The following is a 19,157-nucleotide window of genomic DNA, read 5'->3' as shown; positions in this document are numbered from 1 at the left end:
CTGAATTTCGCGCCAGAGAGCCCAAACCCCTCCGTACCGTTCCTGATTGGCCAGCTCCTTGTGTCCTTTTCCTTTCCGTTGGGCAGGGCGCTGTCAGGACCCCAGATGTCCCGCCTACCGCTTTTTCTGATTAGTCCACAAGTTTTCCCGGGTTCCCGGAGTTGGGAGGAGCCGCCAGGGCGCGGAGTTGCCCCGACTCCGTAATTGAGACTGGCTTTAGACACTACTGCGCCTGCGTGCACCTCTTCCCCGCCTTTTTCCTGGGTGAAACCCAGTTTTAGAGTGACCCGCCAATGGGCCCGCTCTGCGCAGGCGTGGTCAGGGGCGTAGGCCGGCCCGGGAGCGAGGTGTAGGGGGTGTGGCCTAAGGGCAAAGGGGGTTCTCGCGCAAGGTGAGGGGATATTCGGGAAGAGTCGGTTGGGGGCGGGAAAGGGCTTAGAGGGGGTTCGAGGGTGGGTTCAGGGGTTCATAGGGGAAGAGGGGTTCAGGGACCCTGTAAAAGGAGTAGATGAGGTGGTCGGAACAGCCTTAGAGCTCAGGGTCTAGCAGGGTGAGGACGCTCGGGTGTCGGGGGAGGGGAGGATTAGGGGAGGATTAGGGGAGGCTGTTGAGAGTGAGAGTGAGGGAGCAGAGTAATCCCTTCAGTATATAAGCAGATTAGGATATAGGGAGGGAGGGGGATAGGAATCCCAGATTGCAGGAAAAGTACATGAATTTGGGTGGGAGACCTTGAAGAGTCCTCTCTATTCTCTGGGACTCTGATGGAGAGGAATGTGGGTAACAGGAATGGAAGCTAAGGGGATAGTAGAGAAACTGAGAGAAAGTTGCTGGAAGGGTTTGGGTGAGATGTCAGGAAGCTGGCTTTTCTGTCAAGGGATCTAGGCTGCCTGGATTCCCAGGGGCCTTGAGGAGGCATCCTGCCCTACATGTGGCCGCATTCATCAGGGGCCAGTCCTTGGGCCAACACTTTAACAGGGAAGGACCCGGGAGTCCTGTCTTGGTGGCGTCTGGATGGGCTTCCCCAAGGCCTTGCTGAGCCATGGAGAGAACTCTGGAGATTGGGCTCCCCGCCCCTGCACTGCACATCTCTTTTCTCACCTCCGACCTGGAATGACAGAGACTGTAGGAACTTAAAGAGGACGGTAAAGGCACTGTCCAGACCCTAAAAGTTTGAGTAAAGCCTAAGAGCTCCCTCTCAGCCTTCTCAAATTCTCACCATTTCATGGTTATTTGCCGTAGTTCAATCAGGAACCAGGTTGGGTCAAACAAGTGATGTTCGGATATTCCTACTTCTTTTAGGAAGTAGGAAAAGAACTTAGGGTCCGGTGGACCTGGCTGTTATTTAAGGATTATGACTTTGTTATTTTAGGGGCTTTCTCTTTGGAAAGTGGCTTGAAAATTGAATTGGAGTGCCCTTGTTTCTCCTATTGTCCAGGGGAACATAGATGGCTGGACACAGAATCTAGAGACTTCAAATAATGTGGAGATGTTTCGACCTTCAGGTCAGTGGGACCAGGCACAGGGACTGGTGGTTGTCTCTCCCTGAGAAACTGACCATTTTTGCGATTCCTCAGGTGCCTCTGGGCTCATTCCTCCATCCCACTTCCAAGCTCGGCCCCTTCCAACCGTGCCAAGAATGGCTCCCACCTGGGTCTCAGACATTCCTCTGGTCCAAACCCTGGCCCATCAAGATGTCTCAGAGAGGCGGCCAGACAACCAGAGATCTCAAGCGATCATGTGGGAACAGGATCTTTCTGGCAACGGACAGGAGCCAGGGTGGAGAGGCAGGTAGGCGTTCACTGTCACTGTTTTCTCAGGCTTGCTTGTCAGTGACCTCTTTACTGAAATAGGTTCCTTGCCCTATTTCAGACCTTAGTTCCATAATTTGTTCATTTTTCCATGAACAATTATTGGTGCATACAATGCACAAATAATAATAAGGCAGTGTGCTAGACACTAGGGATAGAGATAACAAAAATGAATTGGAGAGATCCTGATATCAAGGAGTTTAAAATCCTAAGGGAAGAGACAGATTGACCAACAGCTGATCATAATAAGCATGGTATTAAGGCAAGATGAAGAAATTCAGACTAGGACTGTGTACTATGCTTGTCTGGATTCGTTCTGACAGAGTACATGCTGTTGGAGCTGGCTGTGCTATTTGTCGATGTGTTGTCTGTAAAAACTTCTATTCTTAATGTCTCGTGTGTCTTCCCAAATGTTCTATATTGTCATTTTGCCATTGTGCTCTCAAGTGGGATTGGAAATGGATCTACCTTGCACCCCATCAAAGAGGAAGGAGCATGATGACGAAGGAGGAGCACTGGAGTGGGTGTGAGGAGAAGGACATTCTCTTCCTAGTTAGGCTACCTGCTAAGGGTCCTTTCGCCAGTCACTTAATTTCTCTAGGCTACAGTTCACTGCTTTAAAAAAATTCTGTGGTTCTAGGCCTCAGTGAGGGAGCTGTGCCAACAACTGTTATAAGCTGCTTTAAACTTATTTTGATGCCAATAGACTGTTCTCTAAAGGTCAGGACTATGTAATTTATTGATGTGCTGCCCTCTCACTACTCATACAGTATACCTAACACTCAATAAATGCTTTTAACCAACACCTGGCCTCGCCATATTGATAATGGAAGCCATGAGCTCTCTTTCTCTATATCTCCCTCAAACTTTTCCTTGCCCTTGAATCAGAATTCAGAAGTCTCTGCATGTACTTCCAACCTCTTCAATTCAATGTGTGGCCTTATGATGTGCGCATTTGATGTTTAAGACATCTACCTATACATGTAGCTCTCTCTAGACAACCATGTCCCTCCCATGATCTCAGCTAGCTTTTAGGTCCCATGAGCCCAGACACTGGACCCAATAGGCTTAGTAGGGCCTCAATGAATGATGATGGTGATGGAAATGCAGAGATCTCATGGTCCAACTTTGTCTCCCCATCTCCCTATCTGGGAGCAGAGGGATCTCTTCTGTCTGCACATATGCCCATGGTCACCATCCCAGCCCCAGAGACAAGCCCCCCCTTTGCTAACCTGTCTTTGAAGGTCCATGGAGCTGCAGGGGTCACAGGCCCTGAGCCAGCAGGCTGAGTTGATCTCTCGGCAGCTGCAAGAGCTGCGGCGGCTTGAGGAGGAGGTCCGGGCCCTGAGGGAGACCTCGCTGCAGCAGAAGATGAGGCTGGAGGCCCAGGCCATGGAGCTGGAGGCCCTGGCACGGGCAGAGAAGGCCGGCCGAACTGAGGCTGAGGGCCTGCGTGCCGCCTTGGCCGGGGCCGAGGTTGTCCGGAAGAACTTGGAAGAGGGGAGCCAGCGGGAGCTGGAGGAGGTTCAGAGACTGCACCAGGAGCAGGTGAATCGGGGCATGGGAAGGGCTTAGCTTCACAGTGGGTGAAGCAGAGAGCAGGTATCGAACAAAAGGCCCCCATGAGCAGCGGAGTGATGAGAAGATGTTTGGTGAAGGTGAAAAAACAGATGACCTGGAAAGAGGGAGACCTTGGGTGTTTTGGTCTTATTCAGATTGCAGTCATTCCCAGGATTCAGGTGACCACCTACCACCTGAAGCCCTTTTCTCCTTTCCAGTAGGAAGTAGTTTGTCTTCCTACTTTAGTTCAGGTACCCAATTCATCTGGGAGCGCTGGGGGTGGGGGGTGACAGGAGGATGGTAGGAATGGGGTCCTAAGGTGGACTGGGAAGGGGAGATTGTTCAGTCGGTAAGCATTTATCAGTCTGCCATCCCTGAGACAAGGGTGAGCACATCAGCCTGAGTTCCTGGCCCTTGTGAGTGAAGCTGATAACCTTTTTGGGGGACACACACGTTTACGCTTAATTTAATCTTAATTAGTTAGTTGCAATTGGGAGAAGTGCCATGAAGGATAAGGGAGCCCTAACCTGGTAGGGGCGTTAAGGAAGGCCACCCTAATCAGTCAACATGTTAAGAAAAGGTACCGTAAAGATATTGGAAGAAAACCTGAGTGAATTCATTTGTAACCTTGGAATGGGGAAGATCTTTACATATGAATCAAAATCCAGAGCCATTAAAGAAAAGATTGGTACATTGACTTTATAATACTAAACTTAGGAATGACAAAGTAAGAGTAAAATTAAAGGACAGATGATAAACTAAGGAAAAATATTTGCAGCTTGTATCACAGGAGGAGGCTAATATCCCTAGTATATAATGTGTGTCTGGAAATTGATAAGGGAAAGACGACAATCCAGTCAGAAAATGGACAAAAGAGATCGTTCAAAGAAAAATATAAATAGCCTTAAGATTCATGAAAGATTCTTAAAGATAAATAGACATTTGTGCTGAATAGAGGTTGGCTGGTGAGGAGGCAATAGGAGTTGGTGTGACACTGGGCAGCAGGTGCAACAGGAGGAGGCCGGAGGGGCTTGAATGTAGGAGATGAGAGGGGGCTCTTAATGGTGGTGCGGCAAGGCCTCAGGGCCCATTCAGAACTTCATCTTAAGAGCAACGAGCAACTAGTCAAAGGTTTTAAACAGGAAAATGACATGATGAGATTGGCATTTTATGTCTCAAAAGACCAGTTTTGTGATTTATGTCCAAAAAGATCACTCTGACTATGGTATAGAAATAGGGCCAAAAAGGGCAGACCGGAAATGAGGGCAGCGATTTCTCTCCATCACCATCTATTCCATGACTCCTTCAGAGTCCCTGACACCGTTATCACTGTCGAGGTACAGTGAGAAAAAGACAAGATTCCCACCTTTCTGGAGCTTCCTTTCAAATGAGATGTGCAGACAGTAAGATCATCTCAGATAATAATCAGTGCTGGAAGGACAGAGCATGGTGGGTAAGGATTGGAGGGTCCAGGGAGGCCTTCCTGAGGAGGTGACCTGTATCCACCCCGCCCCTTCCCCTGCCTCCTACCTGAATCTGAGGAGCTGGGGGATTGGGAGAGCAATAGGAGATGGGCTCAGAGACGTGGGCAGAAGCCAAGGTACAGCAGGCTTCACAAGCTGAGGGAAGAAGCTGGGTTCTGTTGAGAATTCCACTGCAGGTTTTTAAAGACTGGTCAGAAAATTGTTGCTGTTGTCCAGGCCAGATATGAGGGTAGCTTACCTCAGGTTGGTGATTGTGGAGGTGAAGAGAAGTGAAGATAAGATTTGCGGGGAGATCTGACCGGAACTGTTGATGAATTGGAGAGTGATGGGGGAGTAAGGCCCCAGGGACTGTCTCCATTTGCCATTCACAGTTGGGTTGTCTGTGGGTTGTCTAAAGTCCCAGAAAGTGGGAGGAGACAAGGGCAAAGCAGTGAGATTTGGAAAGCCCAGATGTGGGAGTGACCTGGCCCCTGCTGAGCCCTGTCTCTCTCTGCAGCTCTCCTCCTTGACACAGGCTCACCAGGAGGCTCTTTCCAGTTTGTCCAATAAAGCTGAGGGTTTGGAGAAGTCTCTGAATAGTCTGGAAACCAGGAGGGCAGGGGAAGCCAAAGAGCTGGCTGTGGCCCAGAGGGAGGTTGAGTTGCTGCAGAAGCAGCTGAGGTACGTGGGGAGTGGGGGGCCCATGGGGAGCCCAGCAGTTGGTGGGTGGGGTGGATCTCTGGATTGCCCTACTAATGGCTACCCTATTCCCACCCTAAACCTAGCAAAACCCAAGAAGAGTTAGAGGTTCAGGTGACCTTGGCTGAGAATCTAAAGAGATATGTGGGGGAACAAGTACCTCCCGAGGTCCATAGCCAGACGTGGGAGTTGGAGCAACAGGAGCTTCTAGAAACTGTGCAGGTGAGAAAGTGCAGGGTACATCTTTATGGGAGTTGGAGGTGGGGTGGGAGGGCTCAAGGCTCTGGTCCTGGGAGAGAAGAGCCCCCTGGAGAAGAGCACAGTCCCCAGTAGAGAAGGCAGTGCTGTTGAGGGTTCAGACAAGCCACTCTCCCTCCCTTTCCCGCTGGCAGCACTTGCAGGAGGACCGGGACGGCTTGCACACGACAGCAGAGCTGCTGCAGGTGCGCGTGCAGAGCCTCACACACATCCTCTCCATGCAGGAGGAGGAGCTGGCCAGGAAGGTAGGCCCCTGTGGGTGGAGGGGTTGGCATGCTGCCAGACCCTGCTGAGATTTCCCCGCCTCCACCCCCCTGCAACACCTCTTTTTGTTGTGTCTCCTGTTGCTTGGGCAGGACAGAGAAAAACCAAGATGCTACCCACTTCCTCTGTCCCCCAGAAGCCCACACTGTCATCCTCCTCTCTGCAGGTTCAACCTTCAGATTCCCTGGAGCCTGAGTTCACCAGGAAGTGCCAGTCCCTGCTGAAATGCTGGCGGGAGAAGGTGTTTGCCCTCATGGTGCAGTTAAAGGCCCAGGAGCTAGAGCACAGAGCATGTGTGGAGCAGCTGAAGGGACAGGTCATTTGTCCCTCTTGCCATATTCTTTCCCCCAACTTGCTCCTTACATAAGGGATAGCATTCAACAAATATTACTGAATGGCTACCACATGCTGGGAACACAGCCCTGAACAAGGACAAGTACCTGCTCTCAGGAGCTTAGGTTCTGGAGCAGATAGACCCACAACAGGCAAGCAGACAATTAGATAATGTGTGCTGTGAAGAAAAAGGTGGACTAGATGATCATGTGACTGAGAAAGACTGGCGGGGGATCAGCCTTAGGATGGTCAGGGACAGCCTTTCTGAGGAGGTGGCATGTCCAGGGCCTTGTGTGGGTCACAGGGAGTTTCCTCAGGGTCTGGGCACATCGAGCAGGCTTCTGGAAGGAAACCTTGGGCTTCATTTTCAGGAACCCAAGCTTCTTGTTTCCCTGCATGGTGTTCTTTAGAGACCTCTGCATCTGCCCCTTCATTCCCAGTGCGCCCCGTACAACTTTAGTGCACTGCCCTGCCTCCTCTCTTCTCCCAGGTGGCAGAGCTCCAGGAAAGAACTGCCACCCAGAGCCAGGAGCAGGCTATCCTGCAGCGCTCCCTGGAGGACAAAGCCGCAGAGGTAGAGGTGGAGCGGATGGGCGCCAAGGTCAGTGTCTGAGACAGGCAGAGGTTAAGGGAAGACTGAGAAACCCCAGGTCTGTGGGTGAGGGCCCCAGGGAAGGAACTTTTTTCTTTATGGCATCCTTCCAGGCCCTGCAGTTGGAGCTGAGCCGTGCCCAGGAGGGTGGGCGCCGGCGGCAGCAGCAGACAGCCATGGCTGAGGAGCAGCTGAAGCTTGTGGCCAATGCTGTCAGCAGGTATCTGGATGAGGGTGGGGTGGAATAGTATTTCTGCTTCCCCAGCCTCCTAGACACCTTGGCGTTTAAGAGCCTCGGGCAAGAGGGGCTGGAAAGCTGGCCACTGGAGGATGCAGAACTAGAGGCATTTAGCACTGTAAGAGTTCCTGTGTTTGTTTTTCCTGGGGCAACTCCCTCCAGGTCACACCGGGACCACTTGTTATGATTCCCACTGCACGTTTGGCTGGAGGTTTGGCTGAAGGTGAGGCAGTGCTTACTGCCATAGTTTGGTCCAGTAACAGCTTGAGCTAAATAGAGCATCTGGGAATATCCCCACCTTCAGTTGTTCGAAGAAGGGGAGTGTGGATACTTGGTCTTTTCTTTCTCTCTTTAAAATTTTACAGACATGCCTGGTTAGTCAGAAAAAAAAATCGTCTATTTTAAAACTGTACACTTTACTGGCTTATAGATATTCCATCTAAAACATAAGAGTTTCCTTCTTAATCAATTGCAAGCCTGTGTTTCTCATACTATCTTCCTAGGTGTTTCCTTCCCAACTCCTTATATAACCTTTAGAAAGACCTGTAAAGAGAAACACAAGCTTCTTTGTGTTGGGAATCATCCCTCCTCAGCCTTGGACATTGGGGTACCTGGTCTATGAAGAGCTTTTAGCACAGTGCTGGGCTTGTCACCTGCTCTCTATAAAATGTTTACTATTACCACGAGGCTCTTCTTGATGGATCAGATAACAATTTGGGGGTTAACAAAATTGTGACACAGGACAGATTCTTGCCCATCTTCTTCTGTTGGATTTGTACCTTGGGGACTAATTTAACTTTAAAAAATGATGAAAGATTGCAAACACATGTGGAATTAGAGAGGCTGGTTATGATAACCACTGCCGAACTTCAATCCATTGCACATGATCCTACCCCCAAGAGAACAGAAGGATAGCTGTGGAGAGGGTTTTACCTTGGTCACAGGACCTCACTGAAATGGTTCTTGCTAATGAATTATTGCCAAAAAGTCCACAAGGCATGAGACAACGCAAGCTTGATCTGTTGCCAGATTTGTTAGTCTCTAGATGGCTTGGAGACCTTATGAGAAAATGACTTTAATAAGAGCCACAGAAGGTGTTGGAAGCAACCATCCAAACAATTTTCAGGTAAAAGCGGTCTCTGCCTTGTTGCTGGGACGCAACCTCCAGCCTTTGTCATCTGCTTGTTTAGTACAGACTTGGACTCCCCAGGGAAGTTCGAGCCTGGCCCCTAGATGCTGCCTCGGCCCTCCCCCGGGGGCCTGTTCAGCCTTCTCAGCTTTTGTGAACCACATTGGTCCTGTTTGGGGCACAGCCAGCTGATAAAGCACATGCACCTGGCCTTCATTGTCAGAAGGGATAACTTTGATCTCTGATGCATGATAGCAATCAAAAAACAGGTTGTAAGAAAAAAGCTTCGAAGCTTGCTTGAAAAAATACACAGTTATTTAATGCCATCTTTGGGTAAGGGCCCTTTAGAAAACTGATGGAAGCTATGGGCTTTGTTCCTTAGAAAAATGCTCATGAGTTCACACACCCTGAACATTGCACATGTGCCAGGAGATTCTCAAAACCTGGAGAGGCATCCAGGGGCCTACAGGTGGAAAAGTCTAAATCAGCTAGAGATTAGCCAGCCTATGGACACTCGTTTTAGCCCCCGTAGAATCGTTTTTACTCAACCCTTTACTGCTTTATGGCATCTGGGTCCAGATAAGGTATGGCCCCACGAACCTCATTATTGTTTCTACTGCAGGGCTGTTATTGAAGACACTGAGTGCCAGGGCCCAGATGAGAAGCTTACCGTAGGTTTTGGGACCAGGAATAGCTGTGCTTTTCTTAAGAGCAACTGGGTCATTTTATCTGGCAATCACTAAAGGGCTTAAGCCCTCAGGTTTTCTTTTTTTATTGGCCTAGGAGCCCAGGCACAACTGGCAGAGCATAGAGTTGGGGTGCCTATCTTTGGCTTCAGCTTCTCTTTTCCCAGCTCTGATTTGCCTTGCCTGTTTTCCCCATGTTCACAGCAGTACAGGATAGAGGGAGTTGTCCTTAAAGGCACATCAAGTCCTTTTGGGAATGAGGTGGGGTTGAAGGGTCATTGACCTTGTACCTTCTCCAGCTTTCAGACCTGGCTCCAGAGCACCATGGCTGAGGTGGAGCGGGCTGCAGCCCGGCTGCCCAGCCTCAGCAGCCGAGCTAGCTATGCCGTCCGCAAGGTCCACACCATTCGGGGTGGGTAGTGCGACTGTCAGATGTGCCCTGCCCCTGCCCTGCAAGCTCTCTCATCCTGTATCCCTCCTCCCGCCTTCTCACCAGTTCATGCATCTCTTTTTCTTTTACTACCCCATCTCCCCTTTCCTCCAACCCACACTCGTCAATCCGTTCCTCTCTGCCTTTTCCCACCCAGGTCTGATGGCTCGAAAACTGACCCTTGCTCAGCTGCGCCAGGAGAGGTGAAGTTTGGGGCACAGGGATGGTGGTGGGGCTGCTGGGACCCAAAACAGTAGGACTGAGGCGGGATGGGGCTTGGGGGACAGGCAGCTGGGGAATTTCCCTGACTCTATTTCTCTTCCCTGTCTCAGCTGCCCCCCACCCCCACCGACCATGGATGTGAACCTTGAGTTGGAGCAGCTGCGGGAAGAACGGAATCGCCTGGATGCAGAATTGCAGCTGAGTGCCCGCCTCATCCAGCAGGAGGTGGGCCGCGCCCGGGAACAAGGTACACCTGGTCCTGGGGTCACTGAGCTGGTGCAGGGGCCAGAGTCAGGTGCATTGAGATAGCCAAGAAGAGGGAAGAGCTGGAGTCTAGAGCATGGAGAGGCCCGCGTGAGCACTACCCCTTCCTAGGGGAGGCGGAGCGGCAACAGCTGAGTGAGGTCACCCAGCAGCTGGAGCAGGAGCTACAGCGAACCCAGGAGTCCCTGGCCAGTGTGGGGCTGCAGCTGGAAGCGGCTCGCCAGGGTCAGCAGGAGAGCACAGAGGAGGCTGCCAGTCTGCGGCAGGAGCTGACCCAGCAGCAGGAGATCTATGGGCAAGGTGTGCAGCATACCTGTGGAGGGTGGGGAGGGACCACAAACCAAGGCTCCCCAACATACCCCATCTGTACCTTCACTCCAGCTCTGCAAGAGAAGGTGGCCGAAGTGGAAACCCGGCTGCGTGAACAGCTCTTGGAAACAGAAAAGAGACTAAATGAGGCTCGGAGAGAGCATGCCAAGGCCGGTGAGGTTTGCCGGGGGTAGACGTGGGCTTCTAGGGAGGAGAAAGTGTGGAGACATAAGATTATTTTGAAAACTTTTTGTAAAGCTTTCTTTGAAGTATGCAGGTAATGAAATTATCAGGGAATGGCACAGTTGAATTCTCAGGTAGTGAACATACCCATGTAGCCAACACCCAGATCAAGGTGATGCAGGACGGGACTGATCCCCCCCAAGTGGGGATTCAAGTCCTGTACTGACTTATATATTGACTGCGTGCAGGAAAGAATTCAAGCACTCATCAGAGTTAGAGACGAAAGGAAAGTTTATTAAAGAAGGAATAACGTTTCATAGAGCGTGGTCGCCTCTCAGAGACAATGAGAGGGACAGAGAATGAGAGAGACCCCAAGTGTTTGGGGAGTTCAATTTATTTGTCATTCTTAGTTTCTATGAATTACAATTTAAAGACTTTGTTTACCTGTTTTCCTTTCGTGATATGGGTATGCAGCGTTGAAAGGTATGGGTATGCAATGTTAAAGGTGTAGGTATGCAAAGTTAAAGGCAAGCTAGCAATTTGTTCTATAGGTTCCTTATGATCAGGCCTTTGGGAATGAATGGTTGGGTTTGTGTAGGATACGACTTTCTTAAAGACTTTGTTTTCCTTTCATGGTCTGGGTAAATGGTTTGTTAGCAATCTCAATAGGAATCTTTCTTTGTTCTGTAAGATTCCCGTGGTCTGGCAGCACATTGCAGGCTCTGAATACAACTAACTTGATTTAATATTTAGTTCTCATGCCTCTTCCCTATATTAAAGTGACCAGCCCAAGAGCCCGCTGAGCCTTTCCCAGTCACTCCCTCCACAAAGGCAACCAACATCTGACGTCTCCCACCAATGATTATTCCCATCTTTTTACTAGGAAAAATTTTAAACACCTAGACAAGTTAAAAGAATCATACAATGGATACTCATGTCTTCTCAAACTCAGTGAAGCACTTATTAACTTTTTGCCATGTTTGCTGTCTATTTCTGTATACACACACACTGATACATGCATTTTGGGAGAATTATTTAAATTACAAACATGATTGTTGATCTGCATCTCCTATAAAGAGGAAAGTTTCCTGTATAATGTCAATACTATTGTCACACTTTAAGAAAATGGACATTAATTGTACACAATAGAGTATCCATCCAGTCTGTATCCAGATTTTCCCTAAGAGACTCCAGGAAGGTTTGGGTGTGGGGAACGTATTTTGGATGCACAGATTCATAGGCTCCTAGAATATCAGCCATCTCTCCCATGGTACAGAAGAGACAGAGTCACAGAGTATAAGTGGCTTCCCTGAGTCACAGAGCTGGGGACCCAGCGTTCTTGCCCATCATTCCAACCCTGTTTTCATAGTGCCTTGCTGCCTCTGGGCTGCTCCACACCTGTCCCCTCTGTCCTGGCTTCTCCACAGTGGTCTCCCTGCACCAGATCCAGCGCAAAGCCACCCGGGAAAAGGAGCGGAACCAGGAGCTAAGGCGCCTACAGGATGAGGCCCAGAAGGAAGAGGGGTTGCGGCTGACCCAGCGCCTGCAGGAGCTAGAGAGGGACAAGAACCTCATGCTTGTAGGGGAAGGCAGAGAAGGGCCTTTGGGCTGATGGGGGAGTAGAGGTGTGGAAGGAGGAGTGGGAGGCTCTGCCTGGGCTAGGTGGCGTTTAACCCTCTCCTTCCCAGGCCACCTTGCAGCAGGAGGGTCTCCTCTTCCGTTACAAGCAGCAGCGACTGTTGGCAGTTCTTCCTTCCCTACTGGATAAGGGGAAATCTGTTGAGTCCAGCCCCAGGCCTTCAGGGTCTTCAGCACCTTTACCTCCAGCAGCAGCACTCTCCAGGGAGTCCATAAAAGGTAATGGTCTGAGTAGGAAGGAGCAGAAGAAGGGTGGGGTGTGGGCTTCAGGAACCTCTGTCCCAGACACTCTTGAGTGCATGAGCATTGTTCTCTGTGACCCTTGGAGGCCCTCAGCCTCTTTTATCCATGCCAGCCTTGCACCAAAGAACCTCCTCCCTCATAACCCTCCCATCCTATGACAGCCCTGTTCCTCTGCAGGACAGCCTTCTCTTGTCTGGCTCCTATCCATTGGGGTCTTTTTTCCCAGGATCCCTCTCTGTCCTGCTCGATGACCTGCAGGGTCTGAGTGAGGCCATTTCCAAAGAGGAAGCTATTTCTCAAGGAGACAATCCAAACTCTCCTGCTCCCACCTGCCATTGAGCAGCTGGGAGCTTGGAGCAGCCGGGAGCTTGGAGCAGCCAGGAGCTCAAGGGGGACCCAGGAGGGCCAGGAAGATTGTGGAGAAGTGGGGTGGGGTTTGGGGATACCAGCCCAGCCCTCTTCCTCATCCACGTGCCCTGGGAGACACTATCCACCAAGATGTCTGTGAATTCTGTGGTTTAATAAAGATGGTGACAGTAGGAGCTATTGTTTAAACATGTTGTCTCTGGGAATACAAGGGACTTTTCCTTGCAGCCGCCTCTCCAGGAAATGCGAGCAGTCCCACACACAGCTCTTTCTCTAGATGGTATTTTTGTCAAAACCCCTTTCCTAGGCTGCTTGGGGGAGTTTTTTGAGAAGCTCCAGGTTTTCTTTATTCTCTACTTCTGTTTTAAAACTCTTTTGGAAAATGATTAATGCCAGGAGTGAGGAAGCTAAAACATTCACTCATTCAAAAGGAATCTCAGAGCCAGGCAGTGTCCTAGATCCAGGGCCACAGTGGGGGCTTGACGGGCAGGTCCTTGCTACTAGGTGCTTACATTCTAGTGGGAGACTAAGACGTTGGACAAGTACTAGAATGAACAAACGAGCATTTCAAACATGTGCCATGAAGAGAGTAAACAAGAACGGTGTGATACAAACTGACTCTTTGGGCCATGGCATCATCAGATGAGGGGACAGGAAAGGCCTCTCTGAGGAGGGGTGATTGTGCTGAGACCTAAGTAGAGTGGAGCAAGCTGTGCAACCACTGGAAGAGGTGTTCCTTGCAGGGGTGGGCAAGGGCAGAGGCCAGGAGGGGGAGTGAGGGAAGGTGCTGGGGAGTGGTGTGCGATGGCAAGACAGGACTTATTCTGAGTCAGTAGAAAGCTCTCAGAGTACTTTTCAAACAGGGAAGTAGCCACACAATTCGATTTACATTTTTAAGAGACATGTTGGCTGGCTATGGAGGACTGGATGTTGGTGTGGGGCTGGATGAAGAGACCAATCGATTAAGAGGGTATGGGGGAGGCTGGGGGAGATGGTGCTCCAGTATGGGGCGTGGACTGGTTTGGCTGCTTCTAGGTGAGCCACAGAGGAACAGTGGTGTCCCTTACTGCTGGTGAGAGACCAGGTGGGGAACAACTTGGGGAGGAAGTGAGTTCTGTTTTGGACATTACTTCTGAGAGGTTCATTAGACCTGCAGACAGAGGAGTCCTTTTTAAGGGAATGTTCTAGCAGAATCCCTGAGAGAGACAAGATTGAGACTGAGACCTAAAAGATGAAGGGAGGAAGAAGGTGGACAGGACAGAGTTGGAGCCAAAGACCAGGAGAGGGAGCCAGAGGGGCAGGAGGAAGAATCCAGAGGGAGGAGGGATAGGCTGGGATGACTGTGGAGCTGAGGCAGCCCCTTTCTGAGCCTCTTGGCCATGACTGATGGAACCAGTTCTGAGGTGCGGAGAAGGAATCAGGATGTTCTCATATTTCCTTACCTGTAGTCACCCCAAGTGATTCCTAGATGAAATTCCTCGGATGTCACTGTTTGGGAGGTCCCCTGTATGCTTGAAGAAGGCACATACTGGAGAGGCCAGTGGAAGTTCTGAGCCCCAAGGGGGAGGGCTCAAAGAGACCAACTCCCCTGCTCCCAAGTGTCCTGCCCCCAGCCCTGTAATTACCCCCATGCCTGATTGCTCCCATTCCTTGGCTTCCAGTGGCTTCAAGGAATGAAAAGCGGAAGTTCATGTGATTATGGAGGTGTGCATTGATTGCTGCAGGGTGTGTATGAGGACAAGGGTGGGGTGACCAAAGTCTAGGTCATTGACAGAGCCAGGTTGGCCGCGTCCTGAGCTGGGGGACTAAAATAAGGGACGCCAACCTCAGAGGTTACACATCAGACATGGCCTTCCAAACAGGTTAGGCTAGTTAAGTTCTGATGGGATTCCTTGTGTCACTGGGCTGGCCCCTCCCCAGAGACTGGCCTCCTCCTTTCCTTCCTCCCCTATAAAGCTTCTTGGGGTTCCCAGGCACCCAGACTCAGGCCACACCTAACTTTGGGGGCCAGGAGACATCCATTATGCTCAACTGGAAGCTACTGGGGATCCTGGTCCTTTGCCTGTATGACAGAGGTGAGCTGGGAGTAGAGGTCAGGAGTACAATTTTGGGTAATGGGGATGGTCAGGATGAGACGAGAGTGACCACTAAGAAGGAATGGGATGAATTGGATGCATAGAGATAGAGGAGATTCTGGGAATTCACAAGAGGTCGGGAAGACACATGTAGCTCTGAATAAATGTTTTGCTGGTTGGGGTGTAGCTCACTGTGGAATTCAGATGTGCGGAGCTGAGATCCATGTTGAGAGTGGAGGTCATTGTAGAGATGGGAGCTGGGTGCCACATGAGGCCAAGGTATAGACCATTTGGAGGCTGCAGATCAGCATAGGGGCCATGCCAGCAGGGCGTCCCAACCAGGGTTGGATAGAGCTTATTTGGGGTGGTCTGTCAATTTAAAGCTCAAGTTAATCGTTCAGGACAGGTTTTATGTCATTTTAAGATCACTTCGGTAGTTTGTAAATGTGTAGAGAGCTCTTTGAGAGTCACTTCTGAGGTCTGTTTGTGGGATCAGCTCAGGCAGATCCCAGACAGGCTGTGCCTCCTGGGTCTGTAGCTGGGCGGTGGCTGGATCTGGCCCTTACCACCTCTTACCTTTCTCCTTCCTTCTCTATAGGTATCTCAGGCAGTGGAGACCACCCCCTTCCCCCACCCACAGATGCCAGAGAGGGGGAGGGCTCCCCAACATTGCCTCAGGGTCCCCCAATCCCTGGTGAACCCTGGCCTGGGGCACCTCCTCTCTTTGAGGACCCTCCACCTCCAGGCCCCATTCGTCCCTGGAGAGACCTGCCTGAATCTGGAGTCTGGCCTCCTGAGCCTCCTAGAACTGATCCCCCTCAACCTCCCCGGCCTGACGATCCCTGGCCAGCAGGACCCCAGCCTCCGGAAAACCCCTGGCCACCTGCCCCCGAGGTGGACCATGGGCCTCAGGAGGAGCCTGACCTAGATCCCCCCCAGGGAGAGCACAGATAACCATATCTCCCAGAGGCATCTGGGTCTCCAGGCAGAGTGCACCCAAGCCCATCTCTACCTTCTGATTACTCTTGAATTCGTCCCGGTTTAGCCTAACTTCTTAATTTCCTTCCTCATTCCAGTCCTCTCCCCTCTACTTGCCTCCCACCTTCTCTTCCCTACCTTGCACTCCTGGGGCCCCAGCTGGCTGCCCTGTGGTCTCTGCTGCCTCCTGGTGGCGAACGGCTGGGAATTATCAGAAGACCGTGATGGTTCTTCCATGAAATGGAAAAATAAAAATCATGTTTTCCTAATTTTGAAGTTAGGCTGTTTCTTTGCCAATTATTAGATCTTTGAATATTCAGATGCCTTCCTCACAGCCACACACCTACAGAGACCTGGAAGTAATTGAACTCCTGGCTTGCCCATATGCATCAAGATGTAGAGCTCAGCCACAGGGGGTTGGAAATGTAACTGTTAGAGTTACAAGGATGTTTAGACCCACGTTTTTCACATTCTGGGACCCCTATTTTGAAGAATGAGAAGCCAAGTTAAGTCATTAATTTATAGTGTGCACACCCCTGGCAAAACATGGAAATGTTCCCAGGGGCGTGTGTGCAGGACCAAGTTTTAAGGGGACCAGTTTCTATCAATATATGTGCCTCTTCCTAAAATGAGTCTGCCTGACAGCTGTGTCCTACTCCACGCCCGCCTCCAGCAATAAGCCACCCTTCTCCCACTGGGCAGATGAAGGTGAGCTCTCTCGCCCACCCAAACCCCGACCAGGGTGCTCTTCCTGGAGCCATCAAACGAAAGTCAATGGGAAATAGAAATAGCCCTTTCCATCTCATTGAGAGATACCTTTTTAATAAAAATTTTCTTTTTAATCATTGTCAGTATTTGAAGTTTTGATCGATTGTGTCTTGTAATGATTGTAATTATAAACCCACTGAAGAATAACTGTTTTTGAACACTTAGAGTCTTATGGTCACAGAAAATAAATTTAAATTTATGTACATATTTTTGTTACAGAGATATACAATAAAAGACTTTCCAAAAATACAATAAAATACAAAAAAAAGATACAATGAAAAAAGTTTTTTATTGAGATAAAACTGTAGGGTAAGTGGAATGGAAAAAGGAAGTAAAAAAATGAAGTAAATTTGCTAACTGGTTTAAGGGCTTGGTCACTTATTAAAAGGGTGTTAGGAAAGTGCTACGGTATATTCCATTTGCTACATTTAAAAGAGTGATGTGACATTCGATATGTAATTACAATTCCCTGGAGAGTCTACCCTTTGCAATATTTATGGTTAAAAATGTTAGCTGTTGACTTAAAAATGTGTGAGGGGTACATAGTTTTTCAACGGTCTTTGAGGGAGTATTTGAGCAGGAAAGTTCAAAAGGCAGGAGCCCAGAGATCCCTGTGGCCTAATGTCAACCGAGTGGCTGGCCAGGGTGGGGGTTGAAGAAGGGATAAAAGAAATTGAAGGTTTGTAACTTTAAAATTCCTTCCTAGGTCTCATTTTGTTTACGTGGTAACTTCCATCAAAACCTAGGTGACCAGTTTGGGGGGAAAAAGCCCGAAATTTAGAGTTTAGAAATAATCTTAGAACACAAGAATAGGCCCCAAAGTGGTAGTTCACCATTCATTCATTCATTCATTCATTCATTTATTCATTCATTATCTTATACCCTTAATATGTCCATCAATGCCTGGTGCCATGGGAGAATGTAAAGAATAAAATCATACAGTTCCCACTTTCAGGAAGCTGAAGATTAAGCCCAGAGACAGGATTTACATGCAAAGGTAAATAACAATGACACATAGTAAAAGATGCATGTAACTAAATGATTGCATGAGGAAGCACCAGAGTAGCCTCTGCAGTCAACGCCATGAGTTCCGAAGAGAGTCAAGGGAGCTGTTAATAGTCAGGGAAGGCTTCCAGGAGGAGAACTCAGCGGGAAGGGCAGCCTGCGAGGCTGGAGCACCGGCCAGGATGCGGCAGAGTCGGACCTGGCCTCACAAGGCAGCTCTCAGGCACAGAGGCTTCAGGGGGAGGGAATGTTCAGTCACCTCCTGACCAGCCCCGCCTTCGTGTGCCTCGGCTATCACCGGCCTCTGCTCTCAGTGTGTGCTGTTTCCACCTGCCTGGAATGGCCTTCCTTTCCCCAACCAGTCGTATTTCTCTTCGGCGACGCCTGTCCACGCGCCGCTCCCCATCCCTGCCCAGCGCCGCCGCGACGTTCCGAGTGCAGCTGTGCGTGGAACTGATTCATTCCTGGCTGTCCTTCCCTCCTAGGCCTCAGCCTCTTGGGGGCAGGGACTGTTCTGCATATTTCTTTTCCGACTCCACCATTTTGGTGCTTGCTGAGTCCCATGTACCATCACTCCCCGCAGCTCGCCTCTGCCGGCTGCTGGCACTTTACCAGGTGCAGGGAGTACTGAAGTGCCTGGAAATGTGTCTCCCCTACACGCCCCTCATGCCTTCGCCCCCACCCCAACCCTAAATGGTCTGACAAATATGGGGGTATCAATACCTTAGTTCTCTGAGCCCAGGTTTCCCCCTATGAGACTTTACTTGGTCTCCTTCCCTTTTAGGTCTACCTCTGCCACACTTTCCTCACTTTTTGGTAATCCCTTTTACTTGAATCTTTGTCCCAGAATCTTCTTCTGGTGAATTCAATCTAAGGCAAAATATTGTTTGCTACAATAAGACACAGAGTATAGTTTACTACAAACTATTGCAGCTACTTTTTACTAAGCATGTGCTGTCTGGTCCCTGTTGTCAAATTTTCTACAGGTTAAATTCTCACTTAATTTGCACAATAGCCCTATAGTTATCACCATTTTGGAGAAGAAACAGAGGCCAAGAGAGGTATAGTCATGCAAGGTCACCCAGGGATTTGAACTCAGGTCTGTCCTATGTCAATGTCTCTAATTTTAACCACTGCATTGTCCCATCTCTGTATTCATCTGTGCAACCCTGACACAAAATACAGTGCCTGCGCCTTCATGGACATGTTGTATTACTCAGGGTTCTCCAGAGAAACAGAACTAATAAAATATAACAATGGAGATTCGTTATAGGAATCAGCTCTTAAGATTATGGAGCCTGAGAAGTCTCCCAGTCTGCTGTCTGCCATCTGCAAGCTGAAGACCCAGAAAAGCCAGTGCGGTAATTCAGTCTGAATCTGAAGGCCTGAGAACCAGGGGAGCAAATGGTATAGGTCCCAGTCCATGTGGAAAGGCCGGGAGTGCTGAAGTCCATGCGTAGAAGATGGATGTCCCAGCTCAGAGAGCAAATTTGCTCTTCCTCCATCATCCCATTCTATTCAACCCTCAAAGATTAGATGAGGCTCATCAGCATTGGTGAGGGTGGATCTTCTTTACCCAGTCTAACAATTCAAATGCTAATCTCTTCCAGAAACACTCTTACGGACACACCCAGAAACAATGTTTT

General features: G+C 49.7%; 2 protein-coding genes across 7 annotated transcripts; both read left to right on the top strand.

The window, feature by feature from the left end:
- The first annotated feature begins 246 nt into the window (after positions 1-246).
- Positions 247-12,861, top strand: CCHCR1 (coiled-coil alpha-helical rod protein 1). 6 transcript variants are annotated; one of them, XM_015590752.2, is made up of 18 exons: positions 247-391; positions 1,370-1,502; positions 1,575-1,788; positions 3,053-3,356; positions 5,349-5,512; positions 5,617-5,752; positions 5,923-6,033; positions 6,219-6,368; positions 6,876-6,986; positions 7,091-7,197; positions 9,330-9,442; positions 9,618-9,663; positions 9,793-9,929; positions 10,058-10,246; positions 10,328-10,429; positions 11,866-12,017; positions 12,169-12,295; positions 12,546-12,861. In XM_015590752.2, the coding sequence occupies exons 2-18, from the start codon at positions 1,487-1,489 to the stop codon at positions 12,656-12,658; spliced, it is 2,292 nt and encodes a 763-aa protein (XP_015446238.1). In that variant the 5' UTR covers positions 247-391; positions 1,370-1,486; the 3' UTR covers positions 12,659-12,861. The 6 variants fall into 6 exon arrangements, with proteins under 6 accessions (XP_015446238.1, XP_006913739.1, XP_006913740.1 ...); XM_006913677.3 differs by having other exon boundaries at positions 12,127-12,295; XM_006913678.3 differs by having other exon boundaries at positions 275-391; positions 1,436-1,502; positions 12,127-12,295.
- Positions 12,862-13,469: 608 nt separating this feature from the next.
- PSORS1C2 (psoriasis susceptibility 1 candidate 2) lies at positions 13,470-15,979 on the top strand. The gene is made up of 2 exons (XM_015590731.2): positions 13,470-14,760; positions 15,359-15,979. Exons 1-2 carry the CDS (start codon positions 14,709-14,711, stop codon positions 15,712-15,714), a joined length of 408 nt encoding a protein of 135 aa, XP_015446217.1. The 5' UTR covers positions 13,470-14,708; the 3' UTR covers positions 15,715-15,979.
- Positions 15,980-19,157: the final 3,178 nt, after the last annotated feature.

This window comes from Pteropus alecto, unplaced genomic scaffold, assembly GCF_000325575.1.
Source record: "Pteropus alecto unplaced genomic scaffold, ASM32557v1 scaffold555, whole genome shotgun sequence".
In the NCBI taxonomy this organism is placed as follows: Eukaryota; Metazoa; Chordata; class Mammalia; order Chiroptera; family Pteropodidae; genus Pteropus; species Pteropus alecto.
The sequence above is the reverse complement of the archived record's forward strand: the minus strand, read 5'-3'. Positions and strand labels throughout refer to the sequence as shown.

Excerpts from the sequence above, each read along its gene's own strand:
- CCHCR1 (XM_006913679.3), top strand. The coding sequence starts at position 927 with ATGTGGCCGCATTCATCAGGGGCCAGTCCTTGGGCCAACACTTTAACA. Across the intron at positions 3,357-5,348 it reads AGAGACTGCACCAGGAGCAG|CTCTCCTCCTTGACACAGGC; the intron begins GTGAATCGGGGC and ends CTCTCTCTGCAG. Across the intron at positions 9,443-9,617 it reads CAAGGTCCACACCATTCGGG|GTCTGATGGCTCGAAAACTG; the intron begins GTGGGTAGTGCG and ends TTTCCCACCCAG.
- PSORS1C2 (XM_015590731.2), top strand. The coding sequence starts at position 14,709 with ATGCTCAACTGGAAGCTACTGGGGATCCTGGTCCTTTGCCTGTATGAC. Across the intron at positions 14,761-15,358 it reads CCTTTGCCTGTATGACAGAG|GTATCTCAGGCAGTGGAGAC; the intron begins GTGAGCTGGGAG and ends CCTTCTCTATAG.